Source organism: Castanea sativa, chromosome 4 (assembly GCF_040712315.1).
Source record: "Castanea sativa cultivar Marrone di Chiusa Pesio chromosome 4, ASM4071231v1".
Lineage (NCBI taxonomy): Eukaryota > Viridiplantae > Streptophyta > Magnoliopsida > Fagales > Fagaceae > Castanea > Castanea sativa.
In genome coordinates this window covers 22,864,230-22,883,389 of record NC_134016.1, presented here as the reverse complement: position 1 = coordinate 22,883,389, position 19,160 = coordinate 22,864,230, and the positions used below count along the sequence as shown (strand labels likewise).

Sequence of the window (19,160 nt, the reverse complement as noted above, 5' to 3'; positions counted from 1 at the left end):
TTACCAAATAGGCCTTGGCATTTAGCACAGGCTAGAGCTGTTATTTATTTATTTATAGGTTCTCTCTCTCGTACATTTCGTCTCTCTGGTCCCTCTATCTTCTCTCGCTGACTCTCTAATACCTCCCTCACTCTCAGACCTCTCTCTTACTGTCTCTCTCGTCAGACCTCTCTTCTCTCTTACTCTATCGTGGTCCTTGCGGCGGCGCTGTGGTGTGGGTAAGTGGTGGTTCGTGGGTTTTGGTGTGGATCGGAGTTGGAGGGTTTGGGTTTTCTCTCTCGTGGTGTGGGTTACGTTTCGATTGGCGGTGGTGGGTTTTCTGTGGGGGTGGTTGGTGGTGGATGGTCACAAAGCCACAGAGAGGAGCAAATATTTTTTCTTGCTGAGGTCTGTGCATTTGGGGTTTTGGATGTTTTGATTGACTGGGTTTGGTTTTGGATTTGGATTTGGAATTTGACTTGAGAGGCTGATTTTTTGTCATTGATTTGGGTTTAAATCTTCAAATGACAAGAAATTTTTTTTTTCTATCAGGTAAGTAAGTCTCATCTTTCACTCTTTAAAACAAATAAATATCAATTACTATTTGCAGTATCTAATTTTTCATTTTCTGTGTTCACTTACTGCAGAGATCTGAGTTCCCAAAGAACTTTTTGACCCAGATGATGTTGTTACTCAATTCATGTGGGTATTCACTAATTTAGTAAGTCTTGCCATTTAGAGCTTTGACGATTGTATTTCCAACTGGGTTTTTTGTTTCTTAGGCTAAAGCCCCTGCCACGGATTTAGAAAAAAATAAGTAAAGATTGTAGTTTTATCTTTTGGGCATTTTCTACTTTGAATAATATTTGGTCCCAAACCCAATGGATGGGGATAATAGTTTGAATATGCGTAACTGGGGTTATTATGAACCGACAACATCCCTTAAAGGCCATCTGGGTCTTCAACTTATGTCATCCATACCCGAAAAACCACTTATAGGAGGCCGCAATGCTGCTGTCTTGGCCGGTGGTAACAATGGAGCTTTTCACCATAGGGATATTGGGGTTTCACATTCCACATACCCCATGGACTACATGAGGGATGCTTGGATTAATCAGAGAGAGAAATATATTAATGTGTTACCCACACCAAACCCAAATTATTCTGTTTTGCCCGAGACATCCTCTGCTCATCATGTGCAGATGGTTCAACAACCACCTGATCTGTCCAAGGATGAAAGGATTATAAGTACAGAAGTGACAGTTGTTGAGAAGGAAAATGGACCTATTAAGAAAAGGCAGGGAGCGAAACCCCCGAAATCCACCAAAGAGAAGAAGGCTAAGAGAGCCCCGCGTGCAACAAAGGCCGAGAGTAGTCCTTCTGCTCCACGTGCGAGGTCAGCAGCGAAGAAAACTACAGAGATTGTAATAAATGGGATTGACATGGATATATCAGGCATTCCTATCCCAGTTTGCTCGTGTACTGGGACACCTCAGCAGTGTTATCGATGGGGCTCTGGTGGGTGGCAATCTGCGTGTTGTACTACTAATATGTCAATCTATCCCTTGCCAATGAGTACTAAAAGGCGTGGAGCAAGGATTGCAGGGAGAAAGATGAGTATAGGAGCGTTTAAGAAAGTTTTGGAGAAACTTGCAGCTGAAGGTTACGACTTCTCTAATCAGATTGATTTGAGGACCCACTGGGCCAAACATGGAACAAATAAGTTTGTCACCATCAGGTAGGTGTATTATGTCGAACTTTTATTAGACCATACATTGCGTTCAGCATGTAACCTTGTATATATGTTAGTGGCCTAAAGCTGAGGCTTCTGAGATAGTTTGTAGTCGATAAAAATCTTCTGTTATGTAATGTGGTTTTATATTTTTCCTTCGGGCTCTCCTGTTATGTTATTCTATCCTCCTTTCCTTGTGTTCTAGAAACATCAATTTTACTGAATTCCCATAAGGTTGCAACCAGCAATCTTTCAGATTCTTGCAGCGAAGTGAACTTCCTGACCTAAATGTGACGTTCCGTGCACATACCTCTGTTGCTTGGCATCTGTACTTAATCACATTGAATTCAATATCACTAATTTTTTGCTTTTTTTTTTCCTCTAAAATCTATTCTTACTTATGTTCTTCTGGAATTACTTCTTTTGCTTAATATTATTACTTCTTAGGTGTTATTTTTATCTTTTATGTTGAAACTTAGCTGCTGTATGATAATATATTAATTAAAAAACCTAAATGAAAAATTTCGGAGAAGTTGGTTATATATGTGTGTGTGTGTATCTTAAATTTAATTTAATCTTGTTTGATTTTCAATGATGGTTGACACTTGATGTAAGCAAATCTGGTTGTCAGTTTCATTGTCCTTTTGGGGTCTGAGATCAAAGAGTGTTTGGATTATCTCAGTTGGTCTCATTGTCAGTAAAATTAATAATGGATTCAGTGATTGAGTTATGATGGCATGAGAGAAACTTTACCGACCATAACTTTTTCCCAGTACACCCGTAGGGCCAAGGGACTCTGTTTAAATTTATAAAAGTTTGTGGTCTTCTGCATGATTATAATTGTAGTATTGAATATTTTGTAAATTTAAATAGATAAGTATTTGAATTAATGTATATCATTGGTCTAGATGCATGTTTGTTGAGGAGCATAATTAGTTACCAATGTAACTGATTTCTCATAGTTTTAGATACAAAAGTAACATAGTAGAATCTGGTATCTATAATCTATGCAGCTAGTTAAGATGTTTAGCCATTATATTCTACCTACCATAAAATTTGGCGGCTTAGTACCTTACTTTTAGAGAATTTTGGAAGTGGGACCGGGAGTAATGAGAGATTGAAAATAGTTAAGGTAATTAATATATATTTTCAAACTTCAAATGTAACAGGTGTCTAATTATTGTTTGGAGCAATAACCACAAAAGAAAAGCTTTTACATGGACTTCATAAGGGATCATTTGTTGCTCTCTTTTTTTTATAATTTTTTTAAAAGGATTTCATTGTTTTTGGTGGATAAATTCGATAGTTATAATGGTGAAGAGGGGATTTGAACCTTAGACATCTCTGTTGGAAATACTAGGATATGCCAATTGGGTTATAAGACTCTTGGCAATGGGGTCATTTTTTGTTCATGGGTGAATTGAACAAATTTTATTTTGATGAATTGCTATTTTTTTTGATAGGTAATCAAAGTTCTATTAAATAAAATACACATTGTGTTATGATGGTGAACACTTGGTTCTTAAAACAATTACAAGTAACAAGAAGAGAAATTGATAGGTAAAAGAAAATAAAAAATGGAAATACAATGTGTAAAACCCCATTATCTAGACCATTGAAACAAAGTCCCAACTAGCATAGACCTCAAAAGAATCTACAGGTCTATCCATATCTTTAAAAATACAGGTTTTATGTTCCCCTAGACCCCTAGATTAACCATGGTAGACAAGTTGGAACCATATTCCAAACATTTGATGAATATTTTCCAAACCAATTCCTCCATTGGATCCCAAACATCAAAAAGACTTCACACTATACCATAGAGCATGAGCATACTTAAAATGGAGCAGAAGGTGATTTACAATTTCCCCCCAATATAACAACACAAGAAACAACAATTAACTATGGATTGACCTCTTTTAACAAGATTATCAACGGTAAGAATAGCATCCCAAGTTGCTGTCTATAAGAAGAAAGACACCCTTTTAGTTACCTTTAAATCCCATATGCTCTTCCAAGGGAAAGCTTGAAGGCAGGGCCAGACAAAACATAAAAAATTATAGTAAGAGCAGACATCAAAAACACTAGACCGAGTCAACTTCCAAGATAAGAGACCATCCCCCTCCCCACTAGGCATATCAGAATAAAGATGCTAAAAGAGAGAACATAAGCCCTCCAATTCCCAATTATGAAAAGCTCCCAGAATTGTAAATTTTTTTGATAAGTTTTATTGATATAAAAAAAGGGACACCTTTGTAGGAGTGTATAGGGTCAACAAATCAAGAACAAATATTACAAAAATCAAGAAAATCAAGAAAATCAAGAAAATCAAGAAAAGAAGAGAATATTTTTTTTGCAAAGCAGTCAACCAATACAATGAAGTTCTAAAGAAAAATAACTTGAGGTCCGGTATGAATCTTTCATTGTTTTGAAAACACCTACTATTTCTTTTCCTCCAAAGACACCGCATTAAACATTGAGGAACAATTATCCATATATGACCATTTCCATGATGATCAAACCAGCCTTGCTAGCAAGCTAGGAGCCCCATAACTGATTTTGGCATAACCCAATTTACTCCAATTAAACCCAAAACCATAGACCTCAAATCCATAGCAACTGGACAATGACGGAAAAGATGGTCAACTGATTTACCATTACATTTGCACATATAACACCAATCCAATATCCAAACCTTCCGTTTTCGTAAATTGTCAATCGTTAGACATTACCCCAAGCAACAGTCTAGACAAAGAAAAAGCCTCTCAAGATGGGATTTGCTGCTTCCAGATGCTTTTCCAAGGTAAACTAGAATCATTAGCGCCAACTAAGATTGAAATAATCATTAACCATAAACCCATTATTTCTATCTGGTTTCTCATTTTATCCTCCCCAATCCCCCTTACATAAGAACCATATATGGTATCCATGAAACTCAACACAACCTCCAATTCTCGATCATGAACACTCCCTAAAGAAACTTTTTTATTTTTTTATTTTTATGGGTAATAAAAGTTTTATTGATAGCAAAAGTGCAATGTGTTTACGATTGTAAACTCACAACAAAGAAAATATTGCAATAAAATCAAATGAAAAATCTAACAGAAATAATGAAATCAGACAAGTAAATAAAATGTGTGAGACTCCAAATATGAGACCACTCAAATAAAGTCCTAGCTAGCAAAGTCTTTAACAAATCCATAGGTCTCTCAATGTCCTCAAATGTTCGGGCATTGCGTTCCTTTCATACCAACCACAAAGACACGCTAGTACCATATTCCAAATATTTGAAGAATAATTCCCCAACCAATTCCTCCCAGCGAAAAGAAGAGAGACAACTGTACTCGACATCACTCACTGAACCCCAAACATAAGAAAAACCTCACTCCACAAAGCATGAGCAAACTTGCAGTGGAGTAAAAGGTGATCCATTAACACGAGGTAAGTTCTTCTTAACAAGGTATATCTATTGTAAGAATACCACCCCTAGCAGCAGTCCATAAGAAGAAAGACTCTCTTGTAGGTACCTTAACACACCAAATGCTCTTCCAAGGGAAGGAAACATAAGGGGCTTTCAATAAGAAATTATAAAAGGAGCACACATTGAAAATACCACTACGATTCAACTGCCAAATCAGAACATCATCACCCTCCCCCTTTGGAATTTTGGCAGAAACATGCTCAAAGAAAGAGTAAAATCTCCACATTTCTTAGTCATTCTTAGTCATTAAATTCACGACGAAAAAGTAAGTTCCAACTCCTACCTCTCCCTTCTGGAGCACATAAAATCATATAAGAAATTAGAGTTTCTTGAACTACAACACAGACAAACAATTCCAAATATAACTCTTTCAAAGAAATAGGACCATTCTAAGGGTCGTGCTAGAACCGAATGCAAATACCCTCTTTCGCTACATGCACTACATGACCGAAGAAACCATCTGCACCTCTCCTAATGTTTCTTCCACAACCCACAACCATGTGTCCCTCTAACAACTCTAGTGCACCAGCCTCGACTAACCTCCCCATATTTGGTTTCAATAACCTAACGCCATAAATGGGTAACTTCCTTCCCAAAGTGCCAAAGCCACTTGCCAAGCAAAGCTTGGTTAAAAAGCCCAATCCTCTGAATCCCCAAACCACCTGCATCCACCAACCAAAGAACTTAATCCCAAGCAACAAACGGATATTTAAAAACTTCATCAAATCTCCCCCAAAGGAAATTCTTCTAAATCTTCTCTAATCTTTCCGCCTACATGTTGTGGAATAATAAACAAAGATAGAAAATAAGTTGGAAAGGCTCGACAAAGTGCTCTTCAGTAAAGTAAGCCAAAGTGAACTTTATAAGCTTAGCCACACTTGCCTCCTTATCTTGACAAATTCTAAACAAATCAAGATAGCTAACAGTGAGAGGTGTCTCTCCACACCATCGGTCTCACCAAAACTTCACCTTCGACCCATCACTAATATCATACAAATATAACGAGACAAAGAAGGCCATCCCGACTAATATTTTTACACAAACCAACATCGTAGGGACCAGAAACTGAACTAGTACGCTATCCTTCCCATACACATCCATATTTCACCTCTATCACTTGCCTCCAAAGAGCATTCCTTTCAAGCTCAAATCTCCATTGCCACCTCTCAAGCAAAGCTTCATTGAAAAGTCTTAATTTCCTTATCCCCAAACCACCTGTAGAAAGAGGAGTACAAACAATAGGCCATTTAACTAGATAAAATTTGGGTTCAATTAGCCACAGAAGTAAGGATAGGAAATAAAGAAAGAAAATAAGTAGGTAAATTTGAAAGAGTACTTTTAATTAAAGTGACTCTACCTCCCTTGGATAAGTACAAACTTTTCCGTCTTGCTAATTTCCTTCCACCTTCTCCAAAATCAGCTTCCATATTGTCTTATCCTTGAATTTTGGCACCCAAGGGAAGACCCAAATATTTCATTGGAAGAGTACCTTGCTTGCAGCCAAGGACATTCAACAATAGAAATATAAGCTCGGCGGAATTGTAAATTCCAACTCCTACTTCCATTTTCAGATACATAAATAACCAAATTAGAAATATAAGCTTCTTAGACACAGAGCATGCAAACAAATTTGGATAGAGATCCTTTAGAGGAATAGGCCCACTCCAAGGATCTTGCCAAAAATGGATATGATTACCCTCCCTAGGGCTGTCCATGGGTCGGTTTGGGTCGGGTTTGTGCCCAACCCGGAACTGACTCGACAGAATCGGGTGGAGAAGTTCCAGACCTGCCGCCGACCGCGAAAAGAGACCGGTCGAGTTGCATTGGGCTCGGGTGGATGGTGGTCGGCTTTGATTTCGACTGAAAATACAAAGATCAAACACAAACTCAAAGAGTAAAACCAACGATTCAAAAGATCTACAACTACAAACCCAAAGAACAGATCAATAAACCCAAATAACAGATCCACAAACCCAAATAACAAAGAATAGAGAGATCTACAAGTACAAATCCAAATAACAGAGAATACGAAGATCGTACTTGAGAGCTTGAACCTGAGAGAGAGAGATCTAGTGACTGAATTGGTGAGGGCTGGGCGATGTAAGCGATGGAGGCGAGAGATCGAGTGATTGAGAGTAGAGAGATGAGTGACTGAGAGTAGAGAGATCAAACCTGAGAGATGGAGGTGATGGGTCTGATCGGCGACGAGCAGAGATCAGCGAAGAGTCTGATCGGCGAACTGATGAAGAGCAGTGAGATCGTTAGAGGAGAGAGTGAGAGTAGAAGAATTGAGTGGGTGCGTGAATTCTAAAATTCCTTTTAACCCCTTTATAGTCTAGTCGGGTCGGGTGCTTCGGGTTTTGGAAGAAAAGACCCGCTGCCGACCCGTCGAAAACGGTTTTGGAAAGCAAAGACCCGTTGCTGGCCGCCGAAGTAGTTGGATCGGGCAGTGGACGGATCGGGTCTGGTCGGTTTGGCCGGGTGGGTCGGTTCTGCAGGTTGTTTGGACAGCCCTAACCCTCCCCCACAACATATTTCGCATGTCTAAGGAAACTATCAGCACCTGCCCTAATATTCTTTCACAACCCACAACTGTGTGTCCCTCGAACATCACTACTACACCAGCCCCCACAAGCCACACCATGTTTGGTTGATATAACTTGTTAACTTCCTGCCCGAAACACCATAGCCACTTCCCAAGCAAGGCTTGGTTAAGCAACCCAACCCTTCGGATTCCCAAACCACCTACCTCCACCGGTAAACAAACCTTATCCCATGCTACTAAAGGATATTTCAATACTTCCTTAGAATTCCCCCAATGAAAATTCCTTAGGATCCTTTCTATTCTTGCCTCCATGGCTTGAGGGATAGTGAACAATGATAAATGATAAGTAGGAAGGCTCAATGGAGTACTCTTTAATAAAGTAAGTTTGCCACCCCTAGACAGGTATAAACATTTCCACCTAGAAAGCCTCCTCCCAATTTTTTTCTAAAATAGTATTCCATATCAAGGGAGCCTTATAATGAGCCCCAAGAGGCATATCCAAGTAAATCATAGGTAAGCTACCTGTCTTGCAACATCAAACACTAGTTAGGGTAGACAAATTCCCTACCTAACTTATTGGAACAATCTCACTCTTGCCAACATTGACTCTCAAGCTTGTGATAACTTCAAAGAAAATCAGCACCATTTGTATATATAATAATTGTTCCCGGGGTGCATCACAAAATAAGATAGTATCATTAGCAAAGAGAAGATGAGAATTGCTAAACTAATTCCCCATAACTCATCCAATTCTCTTTCATTCTATTTATCTTCTACTTCTCCTTTACTTGTTGAGGTTGATAGGTAAACTAAGCATTCTTCACTTACTTAAGCTGAAAGTTAAATTAAGGAAATGGACAAGTGCAGTGACCCCACTGCTGTGAAGCCTATGACTTAACTTATCATTATGGTTTATTTGACTTAACATATCATTATGGTTTATCATCAAATGAATTGATAGTAGGTGCAAACTTTGGCAATGGTTTTTTTATGCCATATGTTATTTTTATATGCATTCTTTGCAATTATATAGAGGTTTAATTGGATAGAAAAATCAATAGAAGGCACAAACTTATTTGTTTGTTGGGAGTAAGTTTACAAACATATAAATAGGTTTGCTATTACAGAGTTAATTTTACAGACACAGATACACACAGGCATGCATTTATTTTTGTAGATACATTGCTATGAAAAATTAATGGTTATTTCCAGCTAAAACTTCCATTGTGATACTGGGATGTAAGGTTTAATGTAGTTTCTAAGCTTTTTACCTAGAAAGCAAGAGCTAGAATTCAATATACAATAAAACTTTACATAGAAAATCTATACTAAATAAATGGTTTTACATTGAAACAAATATGGATCCTTTGTATAGAATGGAATAATTTTGCATAAAATATGCTCCTACTTTGGACTTGTGAAGAATTGAAGATGTGTAAATTTTAGGATTTACAAGTGCCAGAAAGGCTTAAAATCTTTTGTTTACTCACCTCTTGGAGTCTCATGGTGGTAATGGTAATATGTCATAGATGTTCACATCAGCTGCGGTGTCATGAAGATTGGAGGCAGGATGATGGTTATAACACGGAGCTGCAATTATGCAGTGAGTGGAGGCATGAGTGGCGGTGGCTGCTGTGGATGAGGTCAAGGTAAAGAAGTTGGTTGTGGATTTGGCATCCTGCACAAGGCTGTAATGTTATTTTGGGGGTGGTTGTGGTGTTGGAGAGTGGAGTTCTGAATGTAGTGCAGTGGCACATTGGTGATAGCAGTGACGGTATTCTCACATGTTAGCAGTAGGTAATAATGGTAATTTTAGCAAAGATAAGCAACATGAAGAGGTGGTGTCAATTTTTATATCTCTAAAATAGGTGATAAGAATCTCAAATTGACAAGTTAGGAATGAGGAACCCAACGGTTTTGGCAAATAGAGCAAATTTTCTGAAAAGAGAAAAAAAGAGATTCAAATTAATGTTTCTATGAAATTTAAATTTTCTTTTGGGTAAAGGAGTATTTGTGGATCCCTATAATGTTGTATGAGCCATTCACCACTTTTCTGTTGTTGGTTCACATACTGAAATGAGTAATGAAATCCCTATGCTTTTGCAATCTCCTACAAGTATAAAATATCCTAATGAAAGTTAGAAGTGCAATTGATAGTACCCCTGGAACTTTAGAATGGGCTTCCACTATCAGGACTGGAGCACATGGCTTCAAGATTAACTGGATATCCATCAATAATGCTTAAGATTATATATATTAACTAAAAAAGAATAGCCAATATGAGTTCTTTTATAGCAGGATCTAATCAGTGTATTTGAGGTTATTATAGATATGCTATTTTTTTGCTGGTGTAGTTGCAGAAAGGTTTTGTTTCTAATATGTCATCGGAGAGCTAGATTTGGTTAGGATGTTCTTGCTGCAATTTGACTATTAGGCATGCAATTTGTAATACTTGGACTTCAACTTATTAGAATTGTCCAGTAAAGCATTAATTTTTTCTTCTCAAATATTTGGGACTAATTGGTGTGGCCTGGACAATTTTGTCAAAATTATGTATATTTCTCACATCCTAAATATGTACACAAACAACATGATGCCCACACACCACAGATTTGACCAAGTAAAATTGTTTTCTTTGTGTTTGATTAGTTGTGTTTTGTTTGCAAGTAATTTTCCTTTCTCTAAAAGTCACCGTTTTGTAGATCTCCTGTACCCTAGCAGCTATATAGTATGTTCAACTTTGTTCTGATTAATGTTATTTAGTGGTCAAAACACTGGCGTTCAAATATTTTATAGTTGTATGCTTCCTTCTGCTATTTAGACTTTGTAGGATTTATACTGCCTGTTGCTAATATATGAATACGTACGGTTAAAATTCTGCGTATGGCCTTAATTGGATTGATTATAAGCCCTCATCAACCTGCTATTTTGTCAGTACTATTATATTCTTGTATATCAGCTATTTCTGCAGTCTGGCTTCTTCTATGTGTTATCTGGTTTCTTGATTTCATTTGGGAATTTTAAGAAGCAGATTTCATTTGTTCTATTATCTAAGTATTAGAAATATGGAGATTATATTAAAATATTTTTCTAAACGATTCTATTTATTTCCTTTTTTTATTTATTCAAAAGATTAAATTACAAAATACACAATCTTCCTTTTGATTTGTTTTCAACTCCGTTCTTTAAGTTTCATTCCCCCCGCACCCCACCCCATTTTCAATTTTTTAACTTATGCTTGTTCCAATGCAGTCGTACCGTCCTATGTCTAATGTGCACCGTCAAGTTCACCAAAACGATGTCGTTTTGTGAAGTGAAAATATTTTTAAAACCTGTGATGAAATTGGAACCAAACTAGACAGGAGGACTGAAGTGAAAATGATTGAAATGGGGGGTTGTTTCAAATAGTACTTTCTTTCTTTTTTTTCCTCTGTGGGCTGAGAATCTTTATGTGCAATAATAGGTGCCAGTTTAACACGCAAAAACATGTCTTTGTTGCTATCTTGTTCTATTTATCTAGGAATTTTTTACTTAATAACGCTTATGGCTTATGCTATGCTAGTTTACAAGTGTTCAGACAATCTGTTCTTGGTCCAATTGATGTTTTATTTCTATATCCTTGCTTGTAAGAGTTGACACCTGTTTTTATCCTTGGACTCAGTTCATTATATTCTTGAATACATATTGGATAGGTTGAGATTTCAATGGAAGTGAAATAAATTCTTTTGTACCATTTTCATTTTGATTCAAGTTTATTTGGCACATGAATGATCAATTTGGTTATAAGAAATGATTGTTTTCACACGGCGCGTGCACACATTATTTTTAAAATTTTGAGATATAAATTTCATGAAAAATCAAAGCAGGTTAATTTAATGTGTTTGGGACACCCAAAGTGCAGTTTTATTACTTTCTTATTGCCTACTCTAATTCTTGGTCTTCATGCCTTGCAAAGAATCAGAACTAGAGTTTCTTGTAAACATGACATTGTTTGGCCTAGGTACAAATTATGACCTTAACAATAATAATAAATGATTTTGTCTAGACAATGCAACAATGAAAATGGTCTATAATATGAAGAAGGGGAAATGCAAGCTTACAGACTATGATTCACAGCAAGTAAAGTTTTGAGGCCTACCTATCTCAACAAATGAACTTAGTAAGGCCACAAATAACAATAAATAAAACAACTGTTAAACCTTGTTCTAATGGCTAAATGTTACATTAACTACTTGTACTGTTTCCTTCTATCTAAATTTTTTTTTGTGTAGCAACAAAAGGATAAAAGAAAAGAAAAGGTATTTATAGCAAGTCTGAAGTTTTGCAAATCTGCTGCTTTGAAAACTTAGTAATACCAAAAAAATTCTGCTACATTGGAATAAACTCTTGCTGCTTTGACAGCAAAACTCAACAATACAAAAAACCACTTTGCAGAAACTCAATTTCATTCCCATAAATTTGAACCTCAAAACAATTATCTTTGACAGTAACCAGCCGCTTAAACCTAGTAACAAGGCAAGCCTATTCCCACGTAGTAATTTTAATAAAGCTAGATAACTTGGCCAATCTAAGAAACTCCCAGAGTCATAGCTAATTTAATTGCTGAATTTTTAGTTCAGTGGTCACTTTGCAGAAACCAGAAAGTAAAAGAAAATGTCAAAATTAAAACATGGCCACTTTTACTTTGTAGAAACCCAATTTTAAAAAAGAAGAAGATTAAAACCCTAGGTTTCAAACATTAAATCTACCTAGAATAAGAGGAAAAGAGCAGATGAAAGTAAAAGAAAAATAAAAATTTCATGCTCAGAACATCTAAAGTAGCTCACCAATTAAAGAGAAATCCAAACGGATTCAAGACCAAAATGTTCCCAAACATGAATTCGTGGGTTTCCTTCCTCGGTGTTCTTGCACAAAAAAAACCCAGTCGATTCTCGAATTAGAATGGATGAGCAAGCATAAGAGAGAGAGAGAGTGTGGGAGAGGAGTGTTTGTTTTGATTTCTTGTTAAATTTTTGGACAAAACGTGTTAAGAGTAACGAAATATTTAGAGGTGGGTTACGGAGCATGGACAAAATGAACTACGGGTGGGTAAAGTGTCAAAAATAAAACCACAGGTGGGTAAGTTAAATTTGAGGCAAATCACAGGTGGGTAAGTTGTAATTATCCATTTTTTTTAAAAAGAAAATAGTGTTTCCAAAATTAGGAAAAAAAAGCACGTTTTCAAATTCTAACGCAATAGGTGCTTAAAATGTTTTTTTTTTTTTTTTAACCCCAAGGGGTTGCCTAAGTAGTTCTTAAAGCCTCATGATATCCATGAGATTTTGGATTTGAAACCTTTTACTAGAATCTTGGGGCCGCTCACAAGGGATTCTTCCCTGTTACAACCTGATGTATGTGGGATAGGGGGACTGTATACACCTAAGGAATAGTCAAATATTCGAAGAGGTCTGGATGCTCTTGTTTGTAAAAAAAAAAGTGTTGTTTTTGAAGTAATTTAGGTTTTGTTAGGAGTGTGTGTGGTATGTTAAGATGCTATGAGTTGCTAATGTTGGGTTGTTGAGTTGCTAAGCTGCTGTGGTGCCACCACATGCGTGTGTTGCTGACCCTGGGGTGCTGTGGTGCTGATGTTGTGGTGTTGTGGCAGTGCTACTAGAAATACACACTATTGTTGTGTCATGGAGTGTATTGTAATTGCTTAGTTGGTATTGTATACCTGTACTTGTTGGGGTTTATGCCCTAAAATCCAATTTATTGGCATGTCATTAATAATAAAAGTGTTTAATTATATGAGACTATTTATAAATGAACTAATGGGACATTATCTTAGTCCATGAGATGCATTGTATGTAATTTATGTGATTTAGTCACAGAAGATATAAATCACAAGTTCCTTGTAAACTCGAAATGTAGTTTGTAGTCGATGATGAAATTGAGCGTTTCATCTGCGAAGACTATAACATATCAACTAAAATAATTTGTCTTGATCATGGAAATGGAGATTTTTAGTTGGTATGTTGATATGTTTTAAGAGTTAAGATATATTGAACTGAACCGCTGTGAGATTTATTATTCTCCTAACGACTGTCAAATGAATAATAAATCTCACGACTTCTATTTATATAAACTCTAAATCTTGAGAGAATAATGGACCTGATCATGAGATGTAGGTTGTTTTGATATATCAGGAGTGAGATCTATTAGTCACCGTCAAAACCTCAGTATGTTGGGCAGCCACATTTAGTGTTGATGGAACATGTATTCTCAAGATGGAATTCATAGTCTCTTAATGGAGATACAAAATATTTCCTTAAGATAAGTTTAATGGGTTTGGTTATTCAGAGAGTTGGGTCCAACCACTTTAGTAAGGAGTTACTAAAGTATATATTTATGGAATTGGATTTCATAAATATATAATGAATAACATAAAGGATTAAATCGGGTACTTAAAGATTAAGATGTAGTAATCTTCAAAGTGGCAGTCTATATTCATGATTTTGTATTACTATGAATATTTTATGAAGGGGTTGCATGTATAATAAAGTCTTGGGATATAATTTATAGATAAGGCCTAGAGTGCAACTATATTTATATAGTGGTATTAAATGTAGTTAATGGTAACTTTGGACTTGTCAAAAGTTGATAGAAAAGCCTAAGGCCCATTGGAGCTAGTGTCTTATTGGTCCTTTTTGGTCCCACTCCAAGCCACACACAAGAGCTCAATTGGAATGACCCAAAAGGCTAGCCCAATTAGATAATCAGTTATATATAAGAAGAGAAACATACAAAATTTTATTAAGGGTTTTTTCATGAGACCTTTTCATTAGTGTTTTCATACAAAGAATGAAATGGTTTTGTATGTGAGTGTTGGACACTCTCCTATTCTCTCATTGATGAAATTGATTGAGAGACCACACATCTTGGGCATTAAATGGAATTGGAGTGAAGACTAAAAGTATTCCCAAGTGCTTTTGATCTTCAGTTTTAAATTTCACCGTTCTAAGGTACGTTCTCTTGTTCTTTAATTCTGAAATTTACATAGTACATGTTATTAATTGCGAGTGAAGTAGATCCGTTAATTTTTTCCGCTGCGCATGCTTTGTATGAGATACAAAGACGTATTTTTCACATGTTTTTTCCAACAGTACTATGATGTATATACTTGTACGAAAGAATATCTAGGGTTAACCATTGAGTAGCATTGGGCTGCATTGGCATTGTACCTGAGTTAGTTAACTGAGTTAGTTAGTTGGGATGATGAGTAGGATTGTTGGCCAGCTGGTAAGGCAGTTATATAGCTATGCTTGTGAGTGGTAATGGCAATTAGAGAGTTGGTTATTGCTGTAGCTATTGAGGGTATTAAGCTTGAGTTGTGTATATATAAACACATATAGAAGATTGTTGTTTCCATTCTTATACTTTCCTCACTACTCTTCCTTATCTCTTATCCCTTCCCTTCTCTGTTCTTGGAGGCCAAGCTATCCTCGAATTCAGCTACCATACAATTCCTTAAATCCTAGCATTTTGGTATCAAAGCTAACCTTCCTTGGCTATGGCTGAGATCTGTTCCACCACTGTTGCAACACAAGAAGCTCTTGCTTCTCTTTGCACTACATCTGATCATCATGCCAAAGTGATTCATGAAATGAGAACCATCCAAGAAGGGCATACTTGTACTTTGAATGAAATGCATCAACAATTGACTTCTCTTGTACAGAGATAAGGTTACTCTGATTAGGGGGGATTGCCTTATTCTTCAACAAATGGGGAACCTCAATATGCTAATTCTTCAGTGCTAACCTTGTCTTGTCCTGCGAGACTAGAATTTCCAAAGTTTTCTAGTAAAGATCCTGCAAGTTGGGTGCACAAGGCCAACCAATACTTCAAGTGCTACAATACACCCATTGGGAAGAAGCTAATGCTGGCCTTATTCCACATGGAGGGAGAGGTGTAGATATGGTTGTTGATTAGGAGTCATTGGTTCAAGCTTTGCATATAAGATTTGGTGCTACTGACTATGATGATCCAATGGAAACATTGACTAGGATGAGGTAGGCTACTTCAATTTCCTTGTATAAAGCCCAATTTAAGGTTCTGTCCAATAGAATCAAGGGCTTGTCTGCTGCCCACAAGTTGAGTTGTTTTCTTAGTGGATTGAAGGATGAGATAGGGTTGCCAGTGAGAATGCTCAATCCAAAGTCATTAAATGAAGTTTTTGGCTTATCCAAGATCCAAGAAGAATACAATTGGAGCTGCAAGAAGAATTCTAGAGTGCAATTGGAACAAGGTAAGCCTTCAATCTTGGGTTTACCTAAGACCCCTCCTTTGTTGGATCCTAAAACTACGCTACCTATTAAGAGGATTTCACCTACACAGATGGAGTAGAGAAAGAAGAAAGGTTTACACTATGATTGTGATGAGAAGTGGGTTCCTAGTCACAAGTGTAAGAATGCCATATTGTTTCTTCTTGATTATGTGGAGGTTGTTCAAGAAACAAATTCTGGAGTACAAAATACTGAGTTAGATAAGGGTTGAAGTACAGATCGAGCTTTGCATAATCAAGAAGAGGATGAGATCACTCTTTATGCTTTGAGTGGCACTTCTACCTTAGGAACCATAAGGGTTATGGGAAGGATTAAGCAAAGCTCCTTTGTAATTCTCATAGACTCAGGTAGTACTCATAATTTCAATGATGTTCCTCTGGTCTCACAATTACACATTTGTGGTCCCTAAACCTATGAGAGTTGTCCTAGGAAAAGGATTTGGCCCCCAGTTTATTTATTAGTGGGTTTCCTAACAATCCTACGGGTATGGCTCCAAACACCAACTAGATAGTCCAATTTGTATCTTTTTTGTGAACATTTGGACCTACACGCCTTACCCTCGGGTAGTTCTTCTTCTTCCTTCTTTACTCACACTCCTTTTCTCTATGTTTCCACTCTTTTCCCAAATTTTTTCCAACCAACCTCTCTTGTTTGCCTTCTCCTTATATAGTCTCTCCTTAGTGGGGTACTAATCATTATTGTTTCATCAATTTTTATGCATCTCCACTTTCTCCAAAATCCTAAGAAACCATCATTCCTTTTGAGAATTCTCTTAAAACTTGTTCCAGACACCAAATAGCATTTGGTAGCGAGTTCCCCAAAGGCATTAACAACTCTCAGCAACTAACTCTAGTTTAATAATTTCTTCATTGATTTCCCACCACCTCATCAGTCGGTAGTAGGCCGAGCACTATGGGATTTCCTCGAACGATAATTTCTATGTCCCAATAGACGTGTTGTCGGGCTGGGCTTATGCCAATCGGGTTTGAGGTCCACTTCCATCTTATGGGCTAGCTTTGGCTACTCAGGCCGATCTTGGGCCTTAGTTAAGTGGGCCGGTATTGATTTTCTGGGCCTAAACCCCCCCTCCCTCACAACATTCTTGTGGATGCTTCTCAGATTTTGGAAGTTAAGGTAGTTAATGGAGATGTGATCAAGACTCAAGGTGTATGTGGGGAGGTTCCAGTAGTGCTACAAGGACATGAGTTCTTGGTACATTTACATGTGTTGCCAATGGAGGGTTGTGATTTGGTGTTGGGTACTCAGTGGTTAGATACCTTAGGGGTCATTTAGTGGGATTTTAAGTTGCTAACCAATGAGCTTCCACTATGCTCAAAGGCAGGTTTTGTTGCAGCGTTTGAGGAGTGTAGGGTCACAGTTACAAGATGGAGAGCAGGTCTTAAGAGAGATAGTGAAGAAGGGATTCGTTTTGCATATTTCAGTTCAGTCCCAGTTGTTATCTGTAGATTTTCAAGTTCAACTGCCTAAGGAAGTTGCTGATTTGTTACTTGAGTTTGATTAAGTGTTTGCTACTCCTTTAGGGCTGCCTCCTTTAAAGGATCATGAGCATCATATCAAATTGAAGGAAGGGACTCAAGCCATCGGTCAGAGACCTTACTGGTACCCTTACTATCAAAAAATGAAATTGAGAAAATTGTGAAGGAGTTGTTGTCTGTTGGGTTCACTAGAAACATTTGTAGTCCCTTTGCTTCACCTGTTCTCTTAGTAAGGAAGGCTGATGGCTCTTAGAGGATGTGTATAGATTATAGGGCTTTGAATTAAGAAAAAATTATGGATAATTACCCTATTCCTGTTGTTGATGAACTGCTAGATGAATTGTTTGGGGCTATTATGTTCTCAAAACTAAGGTCTGGTTATCACCAGATTATAATGAAATAGGAAGATGTACCTAAGAATGTTTTTAGAACTCATGAAGGTCATTATGAGTTCTTGCTGATGCCCTTTGGCTTAACCAATGCTCCTTCAACCTTTCTATCCCTGATGAATTCTATTTTCAAACCATTCTTAATGAAATTTGTTCTAGTTTTCTTTGATGACATTCTTGTATATATCCAGAATTTGGTTGATCATGTTTGTCACCTTCGTTTAGTATTCGGCTCTAGCTAAACATCAATTGTATGTCAAGAAATCCAAGTGTGTGTTTGCTTGTAAGGAGGTAGAGTACTTGGGACACCTCATTTCAAGTGAAGCAATGGCATATTCCAGGATGTCAAGGCTTTGAGAGGTTTCTTGGGCCTCACTGGATATTATAGGAAGTTTATGAAAGGGTATGGATAGATTGCAGCACCTTTGCCTGCTTTGCTGAAAAATGATTCTTTTGCTTGGACCACAGAAGGTTCTCATGCATTCCAGTTTCTCAAGGATGCTATGTCTAATCCACCTGTGTTGACCCTACCAGATTTTACTGAACCTTTTATTATGGTGTGTGATGCTTCTGGATTGGGATTAGGTGCTATCTTGATGCCGAATCAAAGACCTATTACCTTTCACAGTTAGCCATTAAAGGGGAAGAACCTTGCCCTTTCAACTTATGAAAAGGAATTGCTGGCTTTAGTGGTGCCAATAAAGAAGTAGAGGCCTTATCTTCTAGGTAGACCATTTGTGATCAAAACTGACCATCAAAGTTTGAAATACTTGCTAGAGCAGAGGGTGGAAACTCCAGCACAGCAGAGATGGATCACAAAGCTCCATACATCATAGAGAAGGGAGTCTCACCTGTTGACCTTCTCAGTGTGGTTTGGTAGGCCCATAAAACATTTGGCAATTCCTCTGCCTAATTTCCTTTCGCCCTCTTTTTCAAACATTCACTATTGTCGTATTTGTTGCTTTCGCCTATCCATTGCTTTGGGGATAAGCTGGTGATGAATACTTGTTAATTATTCCTAAATTACTAAAGTATTCCCGAAAGGCTTTATTGTAAATTGCAGTCCATTATTCCTAAATTACTAAAGTATTCCCTAATGTTCACCAAGTCTTCGGCTTCTACCCATTTTGTGAAATAATTAATAGCGACCAACACAAACCTCCTGTTTCCCGTAGCCTGAGGGAACGATCTGATTATATCTAGACCCCATTATGCGA

General features: G+C 37.3%; 1 protein-coding gene across 1 annotated transcript in view; it reads left to right on the top strand.

Annotated features, from left to right (window-relative positions):
* Window positions 1-1,981, top strand: part of LOC142632218 (protein BASIC PENTACYSTEINE1-like) — a 2,002-nt gene extending 21 nt beyond the window's left edge. Inside the window, exons 1-2 of the mRNA XM_075806641.1 lie at window positions 1-531; window positions 627-1,981. The exon at window positions 1-531 is cut by the window's left edge and continues 21 nt beyond it. Coding sequence (XP_075662756.1) covers window positions 861-1,721 — 861 coding nt within the window. The 5' untranslated portion in view covers window positions 1-531; window positions 627-860 and the 3' untranslated portion in view covers window positions 1,722-1,981. The remainder of the gene's footprint in view (window positions 532-626) is intronic.
* Window positions 1,982-19,160: the final 17,179 nt, after the last annotated feature.